Source organism: Heptranchias perlo, chromosome 6 (genome assembly GCF_035084215.1).
Source record: "Heptranchias perlo isolate sHepPer1 chromosome 6, sHepPer1.hap1, whole genome shotgun sequence".
Lineage (NCBI taxonomy): Eukaryota > Metazoa > Chordata > Chondrichthyes > Hexanchiformes > Hexanchidae > Heptranchias > Heptranchias perlo.
This window is the reverse complement of record NC_090330.1, coordinates 45,647,070-45,661,631: the sequence shown is the minus strand read 5'-3', so window position 1 is coordinate 45,661,631 and position 14,562 is coordinate 45,647,070. Positions and strand designations below refer to the sequence as shown.

Below are 14,562 nucleotides of genomic sequence, written 5' to 3'. Positions count from 1 at the left end.
CAGGCTCGAGGGGCCTTGTGGCCTACTCCTGCTCCTATTTCTTATGTTCTTAAATTGGCTAACTGAATGAAAGTTGGCTTGATAATTGGAAGCAAGTGACGATAAATAGAAATGCTTCTGCCTAGAGGAGGCCACTGTGACTTTCCTGCTGTTCACATTATTCATCCTAAGGTAACATTGTTCTAAAATTTACACTAAACAGCATAGTTTCAATCAAACATTGGGAAAACAGAAGCTTCTTATTCAGCTTCCACCAAAACTTCCAAATAGTTTGCAACCTAACTCTAATTTTCTCCAGTCCAAAGTTCCACCCCATTCTATGCAGGCATCCGTGTCTGGCTTCCTGTGCATCCCCGCTCCCAGAGCTCCTCACTTGATGGTAGAGCTTCCAGCCATCTAGTTCATACCCTCCTTAAAGCCTTGCTGTTTCTCTCCCTGCCTTTAAAAGGCTCCTCAAAGTCCCTGTTGTCAACCATTCATTCAGTCAATGCTCTCTAATCCTTCTACTATCACTGTCCATGTGAAATGCATTGGGATATTTTATTTTGCCAAAGGTATTATACAAACACAAACTGATGCTGAGTGAGGGTTAAAATGGAGATATGGATTTAAGGGCAATAGGCAATGGGATGGCAAATGGATTTTAACACACAAAGGAAAGGTTATGCACATTTGAATGTGAAATATGCATATACTGCATGTGAATGGTGTCCACTAGCTGAATTGCAAAAAGAAAAGGATTAAGGTGTGATTACTGACCATTCACCAGAAGTAACTGGTCAGCAGGAAATTACCAACAAAGCCCATTGAGCATGTAGATGCATCATAAAGGCATTTAACTGCAAGTAAAAACAGGATACTTTAACTGTGAAAAGCCATTGGCAAGGCCACATTCAGCATATTCTGTGCAATTTTTGACATTCTACCTTCAAAAGGTCATTGTTAGAACAGAATCATAGGGCCTTGCATTCTGATAGGGCCATTCCACCATGGAAGAGTGATGGATTGGACCCGATGTTCGCCTGAGCAAGAGTCCCAGACTCCATCCCAAATTGCAAGGCGAGGTTATTAATCTGCTCGGGGCAGGTACCCACATCAGCGGTGCTCACCCTGACAGATAGTCGGAAAATTAGAGCAGTTCCATGCCACTCTGATGGCGGAAAGAAGGCCTGGTAAGGGCCCAGCAAAAAAATTTGATTCCCGCAAACTTCTGCTCCCAAAGCCCCCTTGGGAAACGTAATCAATCCTCTTTGGATTGACTATCTGTCTCTAGTAAAGTGTTGTGGTCTTCATAAGGCTTTCAGAGGGACTCATGGCAAGTCTCAGCTGGCAAGAGTTCCACTGAGGTATTGTAATGGTGTACTGGGTGGAATTTCTTGGGTAGCCTGGGAACTCTCCAATACATGCCCCCTTGACATGGAGGTGGGACTGGTAGAAGATTTGCCCTCTTTCCCCCCACATCAGAAAATTGCAAACTAGAAGAAATGGGGTGGAATACTGGCAAGCAAGTTCTACCCTATTTTTCAGTTCCTTTAACTGAAGATCTACTTGGATTCGGAGTTTGCCTTTATTGGAATTCCAGTGCCATATAATTTTACAGCACAGAAGAGGGCCATTCAGTCCATCATGCCCATCCAAGTTCCCTAAAAGAGCTCTCCACTTACTTCCAGTCCCCTGCCTTTTCCCCCATACCATTTTAAATTTTTCTTTTGAAAATATTTATCCAGTTCTATTTTAAAAGCTATTATGGATTTTATTTCCACCACTGTTTCTGGTAGGGCATTCCATTTCCGAATAACCCTCTCTCTTCATTCTTTTGATGATAATGTTAAATTTACGCTCTCTACTTACTGACTCACTGACACATGGAAATAATTCTTTGTGACTTACCTCATCAAATTTGTCCTCCTGCTTTAAAAGATCTGTGTACCTAAATCCCCAAGTCTCTCAGATCCTCTACTCCTTTTAAAGTCTTACCATTCAGTGTGTATGTCCTCTCCTTATTCTTACTCCCAAAATGTATCACATCACTTTTTTCTGCATTAAATTTCACCTGATATCAATCTGCCCAATGTACTAATCTGTCTATGCCACTCTGAAGTCCCCTGCACTCAGTTAACCACAATCCCTATTTTTGTGTCATCTGCAATTTTAATATTGTGCCCCCTATACCCAAAGTCCAGGTCATTTATGTATATTAAAAGGAGCAATGGTCCCATCACTGACCCCTAGGGATGATTACATCCTTCCAGTTCAAAAAACACCCAGTTATGTCCGTTAACTCTTCTATAATGAAGTCGATAAATACCTCTTTAAAAAATGGGAATGAAAGTTATAAGGACACAGGAATAGGCACTGATAAACAAATGCATCACAAAAATGACAGTTCATGCATTGCTGGATGAATGTGTAACCCGTGGCATGCATCTGGTTAGAGCTGATTCGAGTGGCCTGTGGGTTTGAGTTGCTATTGTATTGTTTGGCTTGACATTATTTCAAAGAAGAGCAGGGGAGTTCTCCCCATTATCCTGGCCAACATTTATCCCTCAACCAACATCACTAAAAAACGATAACTGGTCATTATCACCTTGTTGTTTGTGGGACCTTGCTGAGTGAAAATTGACTGCTGCGTTTCCTATATTACAACAGTTCATGCACTTCAAAAGTACTTCATTGGCTGTAAAGCACTTTGGGAAATCCTGAGGTCATGAAAGGTGCTCCCTAAATGTAAGACTTTCTTTTATACCAAGCTGTCTGTTGTATTACACAGGTTTGGTCAAAATTACTAATATCTATGAATTTCTATTACTTTGCTAATTTAAGAATCCCAACATCCTACTTTTCTGATCTACAACACATCCACAATACATGGATATCCTGTCAGGAAATAAAGTGGCCCACTCCCTACTTTGCTGTATGCTACACCAACGTACTCAGTTGGTAGCACTCTCCCCCTCTGTGTCAGAGGCTGTTGGCTTGAGTCCCACACCTGGATTTGACTGCATAATCTAGGCTGATATTCCAGTATAGTACTGAGGCAATGTTGCATTGTAAGAGATGCCATTCTTCAGATAAGATCTCATTCACCTTTTCAAGTGTATGTTAAAGATCTCATTGCACTAATTTAAGAAAATTAGGGTGTTCTCCTAGTGTCCTGGTCAGCATTTCTCCCTCAACCAATATTACCAAAAAAATATTAAATGGCCATTCCATCTCATTGTTGTCAGTGAGATGTTGCTGGTACAGATTGCTGCCATGTTCACCTAAATGTATGAATTGATGCAGAATAGTTAAAAAAAACTTCAATTTTACAACTACTGAAAAACCCTATTACTTCAGGGCATACAATTAATTATGGTCCCCCTTCCCACACATAGATTAAGGAAAATTATCAACTTGATTTCTCATGGCAAGTCGGAGAATATAGTTTCTCTCTTACTTGTCTCTGTCGTCTTAATGTGGCTATGTTTCTCTGCCTCTCTGCTGTTTCTGTCTCTCTTTTTCTTCTGTTTTTCTTCTCTCCCTAACTCTTTTTGCTTCACTCTCTGTTCTATTCTGCTTTTCTCTGCCTTTGTTTTTCCTACCCTTTCAGGTGAGAAGTGATGGGTTGTATGGCATTGCAGGTTGAGGGAAGAAGCCACCAATAGCTGCATTTGGGGTGGAGGCTATGAAGAAAATGTAGCCCTCAGCAGATCCCTTTCTATCTCCTCCCCAAGCACGCATGCTAACCCCACACCCTTGCTCCCATTTCATCCCTTACAACTTCACCTTCTTACAACACCTCTCCTTCCTACCACCCCCTTTCTCACATCAATACCCTTACATTTTCCCCTTTGAAGTACCATTCAACCTCTATACCCACCCCTCTCTCTTGTTCTGATGTCACTCACCTCACCTTGCATCCACTCCCCCCCCAAATTCTCTCACTTCCTCCAGAGGCCAGAGGCTCCTCACCCTGCATTCTTCCTCCCCTCCCCCTATTCTTTCTTCCTATGTTTTCCTCAAAGTTGCTTTATTTGCTTTAAAAATTCAACTTACTTGTTTATTAGTATGGGGAAAGACACTGCCTCTATCCATGAGACTCTCTTTGTCTCATGGGTATTAGCAATTACAATCTTTATCATAGGTGTAAGCATGTGTAAGGCTTTTCTAACCATCGACAAAACATGGCCTAGATAACTAGTTGGCTTCAAAATTCCACTGGTCTTTTTTTAATAAAGTGAACTGACATTAACATGAGGAAAGACACCTTTTCTCTCTCTCTCTTAGCTTAATTCGCTTTCTGAAGTTTACAGAATACAAAACAAAGACTACAACAGGTGTATAATCAGTAGAGTCATGTTTTCTTCACTCTCTCACACACAAATGCACAGCCTCTCTCTTTTACACTCAATAGAAACTTTACCTGAATAAAACTTTTGTAATTTATCTCCTAGCTTTTCTTCAAATAATTCTGAAAAACAGCTGAACGGAAACTGCCAAAAGTTAAATAAATATATTCCCAGCACAGATGACTGAATGGTACTGCTAGATCATGACAAATTATTACACGGCACCTGTTCAAAAGTTGAGGCCCTAGAACAGATCCCTAGGGAACACCACTGGTCACACTTTGCCAATCAAAGTACCTACCCTTTATCCCCACTCTATGTCTGTTACCTCCCAATCAATTTCCAACCCAAGTCAAAAGGCTACCTGCAATTCCGTGGGCTCACATTTTTGCTAATAATCTTTTGTGTGGAACCTTATTGAATGCTTTCTGGAAGTCCATCAAGATAATATCGATAGACACTCCGTTATCTACCTTATTAGTGGCCTCCTCAAAAAATTCAACTAGATTATTCAGATATGACTTACCCTTAACAAAGCCATGTTGGCTCTCTCTGATCTGTTCAATTTTGACAGATTCTAGTAGCTTCTCCACAACTGATGTTAAACCAACAGGCCTGTAGTTACCTGGTTTCTCTCTTCTACCCTTCTTAAATAATGGAGTGACATTAGCAAATTTCCAATCTAACAGCAAAATTCCCGAATCAAGAGAGTTTTGAAAGATTATGACTAATGTCTCTGCAATTTCCTCACCTACTTCTTTGAAAACAGAATGGTTGTCAGGAACAATGGCAAATATACAGTAACACTTCACATATATATGTGGAAAATACATATCTTCACAATAATGTTGCTAAGTTAATCAAGGAAATCATCCAATTTGATTTTTTGTTAGACACAATCTGATCTTTATGCAAATAGAACAATTCAAACCTTTTCAAAATCAGTAACTAAAGTTCTAGTGATTTTTAATTATGACAACAACCTGTTTGGGAGGCTTTGACAATACCAGTAACTGATGTACAAAAAGCTCATGCCAACAGCATAAAAACAAATCATTTCCAGTGGTACCAAGCTGTTCAATTATCCAAATTCCTTTGGAAACAAGACTTGCACCATTTCAATAACAGCAAATACACATTTTTGGTGTTTTGCTAAAGGACCAAGCTGCTATTTTAAAAAAAATTTCAGTTATTTAAGCATTACTGTTTCCACAAATGATTATGGTATGTCAGAACTTACCAATGTGGTTCATGGTGACTGTTGTATTCCCAGTCCCAAGAAAATTGTAAATCACAACTGCAGATGCCATTTTTTTTGCAGCATTTAAAATCTTCTCCTTGAAAGTACAATTCCCTCTGGCTATCAGGGCAATCCATGGCTCCCCTGATCTGGGTATGAAGTATTCAGTGTTGGGGTCACATCCCAGTTGGTCCCGATTGGTCCTGGGGATCCCTATCACCCCCTGCACGCTATCTTTAGGAGAACTGTCACCATACCTAGAAACCAAGAGTAAAATCTTGAAAAAAAACAGCTTAATTACCTCTAACAAACTCACAGCTGGTCTAATTTCATTTTCTCCCTCATTCAAAAGAGATCTATTCCCATTTTTCTCCCGTGTATCTCTCTCTCTCGCTCTCTCCCCATTCTCATCCCCTTCTCCCCTCTTCCACCTCACCTCCCCATCCCCTTCTCCCCCACCTCACCCATTGACCTTCTCCCTCCCTCGCCCCTCTCCTCACCCCAATCCCGAGCTCCCTTCTCTTCCCAGTCCTTTCTCCTCCTCCCTCTCCTCTTCCCCTTCTTTCCCCCACCCAGTACCCCCATCTCCCCACCGTTCCCATCCCTATCTCCTTCCTAGCCCCCTTCCCCCTGCCCTTTCCCTCTGTATCGACCTCCCACATCCACTTCTCACCTCTCCCCATCCCCGTCCTCAATCCAATTCCCACCCCTCCCCATTACCCCCTCTGCCCTCCACATCCCTTTTTCCCCTGTCCCCATCTCTCCCAATCTCTCTCCCCCTTCCCCTTCTTTCTCTCCCCCTCTCTCTCTCCCTCCCTCCCTTCTCCATCTTTCCCCCTCCCTCTCTGCCCCTTCTCCCCTCTTTCCATCCCTATCTCTTCCCCAACTCTCTCTTCCATTCTCCCCTCTCCCTATCTCTTCCTCTCTCTCTCTCTCGTTTGTCCCTCCCCCTTCCCTCTTCCCCTACTCTCCCTGCACCCTCTCGACAATTCTCTTTCTCCCTCCATCCCCCCTTTCTGTCACTTCCCCCTTTGATGCTCCTCTCTCTTTTACCTCTCTCCACCATTTTCTCTCTCCCTTCTCTCAACTCCCTCCTCTCTCTGCCCCACCAGCCCCCAGTCTCTCTGCTCCCCCGATCTCTCCATCTCACTTCCCCCTCTCTCTCTTTCTCCCTCACTATCCTCCCTCACTCTCTCTTACCCCTCTCCCTTCCCTTTCTCGGTCTCTCTTTCCCACCCCGCTCTCCTTCACCCACCTCTCTCTCTCACCCACCTCTCTCTCTCTCTCACCCACCTCTCTCTCTCTCTCACCCACCTCTCTCTCTCTCTCACCCACCTCTCTCTCTCTCTCACCCACCTCTCTCTCTCTCTCACCCACCTCTCTCTCTCTCTCACCCACCTCTCTCTCTCTGACTCTCCCCCCCCCCTCTCTCTCTCACTCTCCCCCCCCCCCTCTCACATCTCCCCCCCCTCTCTCTCTCACTCTCCCTCCCCTCTCTCTCTCACTCTCCCCCCCCCTCTCTCTCTCACTCTCCCCCCCCCTCTCTCTCTCACTCTCCCCACTCTCTCTCTCACTCTCCCCCACTCTCTCTCTCACTCTCCCCACTCTCTCTCTCACTCTTCTCCCCCCCTCCTCTCTCACTCTTCCCCCCCCTCTCTCTCACTCTTCCCCCACCTCTCTCTCACTCTTCTCCCCCCCTCTCTCTCACTCTTCTCCCCCCCCTCTCTCTCACTCTTCTCCCCCCCCTCTCTCTCACTCTTTCTCCCCCCCCTCTCTCTCACTCTTTCTCCCCCCCCGTCTCTCTCTCACTCTTTCTCCCCCCCCCGTCTCTCTCTCACTCTTTCTCCCCCCCCCCCCTCTCTCTCACTCTTTCTCCCCCCCCTCTCTCTCTCACTCTTCTCCCCCCCCTCTCTCTCTCACTCTTCTCCCCCCCCTCTCTCTCACTCTTTCTCCCCCCCCCTCTCTTCTCACTCTTCTCCCCCCTCTCTCTCACTCTTTCTCCCCCCCTCTCTCTCACTCTTCTCCCCCCCTCTCTCTCTCACTCTTCTCCCCCCCCTCTCTCTCACTCTTTCTCCCCCCCCTCTCTCTCTCACTCTTTCTCCCCCCCCCCTCTCTCTCACTCTTTCTCCCCCCCCTCTCTCTCACTCTTCTCCCCCCCTCTTCTCTCTCCTCTCTCTCTCTCACTCCACCCCCCTCTCTCACTCCACCCCCCTCTCTCTCACACTTCTCCCCCCCACTCTCTCCCACCCTCACTCCCCCATCACTTCACCCCCCCCCACTCTCTCTCACTCTTTCTCCCACCCCCCCCTCACTCTCTCACTCTTTCTCCCCCCCCCTCTCTCTCTCACTCTTTCTCCCCCCCCTCTCTCTCTCACTCTTTCTCCCCCCCCTCTCTCTCTCACTCTTTCTCCCCCCCCTCTCTCTCTCACTCTTTCTCCCCCCCCTCTCTCTCTCACTCTTTCTCCCCCCCCTCTCTCTCTCACTCTTTCTCCCCCCCCCTCTCTCTCTCACTCTTTCTCCCCCCCCCCTCTCTCTCTCACTCTTTCTCCCCCCCCTCTCTCTCTCACTCTTTCTCCCCCCCCTCTCTCTCTCACTCTTTCTCCCCCCCCCTCTCTCTCTCACTCTTTCTCCCCCCCCCCTCTCTCTCACTCTTTCTCCCCCCCCTCTCTCTCTCTCACTCTTCTCCCCCCCCTCTCTCTCTCACTCTTCTCCCCCCCCCTCTCTCTCTCACTCTTTCTCTCTCTCCCCCCCCCCTCTCTCTTCTCCCCCCCTCTCTCTCTCTTCTCCCCCCTCTCTCTCTCACTCTTCTCCCCCCCCTCTCTCTCTCACTCTTTCTCCCCCCCCCTCTCTCTCTCACTCTTTCTCCCCCCCCCTCTCTCTCTCACTCTTTCTCCCCCCCCTCTCTCTCTCACTCTTCTCCCCCCCCCTCTCTCTCACTCTTCTCCCCCCCCTCTCTCTCTCACTCTTTCTCCCCCCCCCTCTCTCTCACTCTTTCTCCCCCCCCTCTCTCTCACTCTTTCTCCCCCCCCTCTCTCTCACTCTTTCTCCCCCCCTCTCTCTCTCACTCTTTCTCCCCCCCCCTCTCTTCTCACTCTTCTCCCCCCCTCTCTCTCACTCTTCTCCCTCTCTCCCTCTCCCCCCTCTCTCACTCTTTCTCCCCCCCCCTCTCTCTCTTCTCCCCCTCTTTCTCCCCCCCTCTCTCTCTCTCTCACTCTTCTCCCCCCCCCTCTCTCTCTCACTCTCTCTCTCACTCTTCTCCCCCCCATCTCTCTCACTCCACCCCCTCTCTCTCACTCCACCCCCCTCTCTCTCACTCCACCCCCCTCTCTCTCACTCCACCCCCCTCTCTCATCTCTTTCTCCCCCCCTCTCTCTCCCCCCTCTCTCCCCATCTCTTTCTCCCCCCCCTCTCTCTCTCTCACTCTTTCTCCCCCCCCCCTCTCTCTCTCTCCCTCTCTCTCTCACTCTTTCTCCCCCCCCTCTCTCTCACTCCCTCTCTCTCACTCTTCTCCCCCCCTCTCTCTCTCACTCTTTCTCCCCCCCCTCTCTCTCTCTCACTCTTTCTCCCCCCCCTCTCTCTCTCTCACTCTTTCTCCCCCCCCTCTCTCTCTCACTCTTTCTCCCCCCCCCTCTCTCTCTCACTCTTTCTCCCCCCCCCCTCTCTCTCACTCTTTCTCCCCCCCCTCTCTCTCTCACTCTTTCTCCCCCCCCCTCTCTCTCTCACTCTTTCTCCCCCCCTCTCTCTCTCACTCTTTCTCCCCCCCCCTCTCTCTCTCACTCTTCTCTCTCTCTCCCCCCTCTCTCTCTTTCTCCCCCCCCTCTCTCTCTCTTCTTTCTCCCCCCCTCTCTCTCTCACTCTTCTCCCCCTCTCTCTCTCTCACTCTTTCTCTCCCCCCTCTCTCTCTCACTCTTTCTCCCCCCCCTCTCTCTCTCACTCTTCTCCCCCCCTCTCTCTCTCACTCTTCTCCCCCCCCCTCTCTCTCACTCTTTCTCCCCCCCCCTCTCTCTCACTCTTTCTCCCCCCCCTCTCTCTCACTCTTTCTCCCCCCCTCCTCTCTCTCACTCTTTCTCCCCCCCCCTCTCTCTCACTCTTTCTCCCCCCCCCTCTCTCTCACTCTTTCTCCCCCCCCCTCTCTCTCACTCTTTCTCCCCCCCCCCTCTCTTCTCACTCTTCTCCCCCCTCTCTCTCTCACTCTTTCTCCCCCCTCTCTCTCTCACTCTTTCTCCCCCCCCCCTCTCACTCTTCTCCCCCCCTCTCTCACTCTTTCTCCCCCCCTCTCTCACTCTTCTCCCCCCCTCTCTTCTTCCCCCCCTCTCTCTCTCTCTCACTCTTTCTCCCCCCCCTCTCTCTCTCACTCTCTCTCTCTCACTCTTTCTCCCCCCCATCTCTCTCACTCCACCCCCCTCTCTCTCACTCTTTCTCCCCCCCTGCTCTCCCCCATCTCTTTCTCCCCCCCCTCTCTCTCTCTCACTCTTTCTCCCCCCCCCCTCTCTCTCTCACTCTTTCTCCCCCCCCCCTCTCTCTCTCTCACTCTTCTCCCCCCCCCTCTCTCTCTCACTCTTTCTCCCCCCCCCTCTCTCTCTCACTCTTTCTCCCCCCCCCTCTCTCTCTCACTCTTTCTCCCCCCCCTCTCTCTCTCACTCTTTCTCCCCCCCCTCTCTCTCTCACTCTTTCTCCCCCCCCCTCTCTCTCTCACTCTTTCTCCCCCCCCTCTCTCTCTCACTCTTCTCCCCCCCCTCTCTCTCTCACTTCTCTCTCTCCCCCCCTCTCTCTCTCTTCTCCCCCCCTCTCCTCACTCTTCTCCCCCCCCTCTCTCTCACTCTTTCTCCCCCCCCTCTCTCTCTCACTCTTTCTCCCCCCCCTCTCTCTCTCACTCTTCTCCCCCCCCTCTCTCTCTCACTCTTTCTCCCCCCCCCTCTCTCTCTCACTCTTTCTCCCCCCCCCTCTCTCTCTCACTCTTTCTCCCCCCCCTCTCTCTCACGCCACCCCCTCTCTCTCACTCTCAATCTTTCTCCCCCCCCCTCTCTCTCACTCCACCCCCCTCTCTCTCACTCTCAATCTTTCTCCCCCCTCCTCTCTCTCTCACTCTTTCTCCCCCCCCTCTCTCTCTCAATCTTTCTCCCCCCCCCTCTCTCTCTCACTCTTTCTCCCCCCCCCTCTCTCTCTCACTCTTTCTCCCCCCCCTCTCTCTCTCACTCTTTCTCCCCCCTCTCTCTCTCTTTCTCCCCCCCTCTCTCTCTCACTCTTTCTCCCCCCCCTCTCTCTCTCACTCTTTCTCCCCCCCCTCTCTCTCTCACTCTTTCTCCCCCCCCCTCTCTCTCACTCTTTCTCCCCCCCCCTCTCTCTCACTCTTTCTCCCCCCCCCTCTCTCTCACTCTTTCTCCCCCCCCCCCTCTCTCTCACTCTTTCTCCCCCCCCCCCTCTCTCTCACTCTTTCTCCCCCCCCCTCTCTCTCACTCTTTCTCCCCCCCCCCCTCTCTCTCACTCTTTCTCCCCCCCCCTCTCTCTCTCACTCTTTCTCCCCCCCCCTCTCTCTCTCACTCTTTCTCCCCCCCCCTCTCTCTCTCTCACTCTTCTCCCCCCCCCTCTCTCTCTCTCACTCTTTCTCTCCCCCCCCCTCTCTCTCTCTCACTCTTTCTCCCCCCCCCTCTCTCTCTCACTCTTCTCCCCCCCCTCTCTCCTCTCTCACTCTTTCTCCCCCCCCCCCTCTCTCCTCTCTCTCACTCTTCTCCCCCCCCTCTCTCTCTCACTCTTTCTCCCCCCCCACTCTCTCTCTCACTCTTTCTCCCCCCCCTCTCTCTCTCACTCTTTCTCCCCCCCCCTCTCTCTCTCACTCTTTCTCCCCCCCCTCTCTCTCTCACTCTTCTCCCCCCCCCTCTCTCTCTCACTCTTTCTCCCCCCCCCCTCTCTCTCTCACTCTTCTCCCCCCCCCTCTCTCTCTCACTCTTTCTCCCCCCCCCTCTCTCTCTCACTCTTTCTCCCCCCCCTCTCTCTCTCACTCTTTCTCCCCCCCCCCTCTCTCTCTCACTCTTTCTCCCCCCCCCCCTCTCTCTCACTCTTCTCCCCCCCCCCTCTCTCTCTCACTCTTTCTCCCCCCCCCCTCTCTCTCTCACTCTTTCCCCCCCCCCCTCTCTCTCTCACTCTTTCTCCCCCCCCCCTCTCTCTCTCACTCTTTCTCCCCCCCCCTCTCTCTCACTCTTTCTCCCCCCCCCTCTCTCTCACTCTTTCTCTCCCCCCCTCTCTCTCACTCTTCTCCCCCCCCTCTCTCTCTCACTCTTTCTCCCCCCCCTCTCTCTCTCTCACTCTTTCTCCCCCCCCCTCTCTCTCACTCTTTCTCCCCCCCCTCTCTCTCTCACTCTTCTCCCCCCCCCTCTCTCTCTCACTCTTCTCCCCCCCCCCCTCTCTCTCACTCTTTCTCCCCCCCCCCTCTCTCTCTCACTCTTTCTCCCCCCCCCCTCTCTCTCTCACTCTTTCCCCCCCCCCCCTCTCTCTCTCACTCTTTCTCCCCCCCCCCTCTCTCTCACTCTTCTCCCCCCCCCTCTCTCTCACTCTTCTCCCCCCCCTCTCTCTCACTCTTTCTCCCCCCCCCTCTCTCTCTCACTCTTTCTCTCCCCCATCTCTTTCTCCCCCCCTCTCTCTCTCTCACTCTTCTCCCCCCCCCCCTCTCTCTTCTCCCCCCCCCTCTCTTCTCTCCCCCCTCTCTCTCTCCCTCCCCCCCTCTCTCTCTCTCTCTCTCTCCCCCCCCCTCTCTCTCTCTCTCTCCCCCCCTCTCTCACCCCCCTCTCTCTCCCCCCCCTCTCTCTCTCACTCTCTCCCCCCCCTCTCTCTCTCTCTCTCCTCCCCTCCCTCTCTCTCTCCCCTCTCTCTCTCCCTCCCCCCCTCCTCACTCTCTCCCCCCCCCTCTCTCCCTCCCCCTCTCTCCCTCCCCCCCTCTCTCTCTCCGCTCTCTCTCACCCCCCCCTCTCTCTCTCACCCCCCTCTCTCTCACCCCCCCTCTCTCTCTCCCCCCCTCTCCCTCTCTCTCTCTCCCCCTCTCTCTCCCCCTCCCTCTCTCTCTCCCTCTCTCTCCCCTCCCCCCCCCCTCTCTCTCTCCCACCCCCTCTCTCTCTCCCACCCCCCTCTCTCTCTCCCTCCCTCTCTCTCTCCCCCCTCTCTCTCTCTCCCTCCCCCCCCCTCTCTCTCTCTCACCCCCCTCTCTCTCTCCCTCCCTCTCTCTCTCTCCCCCTCCCCCCCCTCTCTCTCTCCCTCCCTCTCTCTCTCCCCCTCCCCCCCCCTCTCTCCTCCCCCTCTCTCCCTCCCCCTCTCTCCCTCCCCCCTCTCTCACCCCCCCTCTCTCTCACCCCCCCTCTCTCACCCCCCTCTCTCTCACCCCCCCCTCTCCCTCTCTCTCCCCCCCCCCTCTGTCTCTCTCCCTCACCCCCCTCCTCCCCCCCTCTCTCTCTCCCTCCCCCCCCTCTCTCTCTCCCTCCCCCCCCCTCTCTCTCCCTCCCCCCCTCTCTCTCCCACCCCCCTCTCTCTCCCTCCCCCCCCCCTCTCTCTCCCCACCCCCCTCTCTCTCTCCCACCCCCCTCTCTCTCTCCCCCTCTCTCTCCCCCTCTCTCTCCCCCTCCCCCCCCCTCTCTCTCTCCACCCCCCTCTCTCCCCCCCCCTCTCTCTCTCTCTCCCACCCCCCTCTCTCTCTCCCACCCTCTCTCTCTCCCCCCTCCCCCTCTCTCTCTCCCTCTCTCTCTCCCCCCTCTCTCTCCCCCTCCCCCCCCCTCTCTCTCCCCTCCCCCTCTCTCTCTCCCTCTCTCTCTCCCCCTCTCTCTCTCCCCCTCCCCCCCCCTCTCTCTCCCCCTCCCCCCCCCTCTCTCTCTCCACCCCCCTCTCTCTCTCCCCCCTCTCTCTCTCCCTCCCCCCCCCCTCTCTCTCTCCCCTCCCCCTCTCTCTCCCCCTCCCCCTCTCTCTCTCTCTCTCCCCCTCTCACCCCCCTCTCTCACCCCCCTCTCTCTCTCTCCCCCCCTCTCTCTCTCTCTCTCTCTCCCTCTCTCCCCCCCTCTCTCTCTCCCTCCCTCTCTCCCTCCCCCCCCCCTCTCTCTCTCTCCCTCCCCCCCCTCTCTCTCTCTCTCTCTCCCCCCCCCCGCTCTCTCTCTCCCTCTCCCCCCCCCCCGCTCTCTCTCTCTCCCCCCCCTCTCTCTCTCTCCCTCCCCCCCCTCTCTCTCTCTCCCCTCCCCCCCCTCTCTCTCTCTCCTCCCCCCCCCCCCCTCTCTCTCTCTCCCTCCCCCCCCCTCTCTCCTCCCCCTCCCCCCCCCTCTCTCTCTCTCTCCCTCCCCCCCCCCTCTCTCTCTCTCCCTCCCCCCCCCCTCTCTCTCTCTCTCCCTCTCTCCCCCCCCCCTCTCTCTCTCTCCCTCCCCCCCCCCCTCTCTCTCTCTCCCTCCCCCCCCCTCTCTCTCTCTCTCCCTCTCCCCCCCCCCCTCTCTCTCTCTCTCTCTCTCCCCCCCCTCTCTCTCTCTCCCTCCCCCCCCCCTCTCTCTCTCTCCCTCCCCCCCCCTCTCTCTCTCTCCCTCCCCCCCCCCCCCCCTCTCTCTCTCTCCCTCCCCCCCCCTCTCTCTCACTCTTTCTCCCCCCCCCTCTCTCTCTCTCTCACTCTTCTCCCCCCCCCCTCTCTCTCTCATTCTTCTCCCCCCCCCCTCTCTCTCTCATTCTTCTCCCCCCCCCCCCCTCTCTCTCACTCTTTCTCCCCCCCCCCTCTCTCTCTCACTCTTTCTCCCCCCCCCCCCTCTCTCTCACTCTTCTCTCCCCCCCCCTCTCTCTCTCACTCTTCTCTCCCCCCCCCCTCTCTCTCTCACTCTTTCTCCCCCCCCCTCTCTCTCACTCTTCTCTCCCCCCCCCTCTCTCTCACTCTTCTCTCCCCCCCTCTCTCTCACTCTTCTCCCCCCCCGCTCTCTCTCACTCTTTCTCTCCCCGATCTCTTCTCCCCCCCCCTCTCTCTCTCTCACTCTTTCTCCCCCA

The 14,562-nt window shown here is 53.4% G+C and overlaps 1 protein-coding gene across 1 annotated transcript in view; it reads right to left on the bottom strand.

The window, feature by feature from the left end:
* Positions 1-14,562, bottom strand: part of LOC137323184 (E3 ubiquitin-protein ligase RNF149-like) — a 53,109-nt gene that overhangs the window by 29,190 nt on the left and 9,357 nt on the right. Inside the window, exon 2 of the mRNA XM_067986692.1 lies at positions 5,572-5,828. Within this exon, the coding sequence (XP_067842793.1) occupies positions 5,572-5,828 (257 nt within the window). The remainder of the gene's footprint in view (positions 1-5,571; positions 5,829-14,562) is intronic.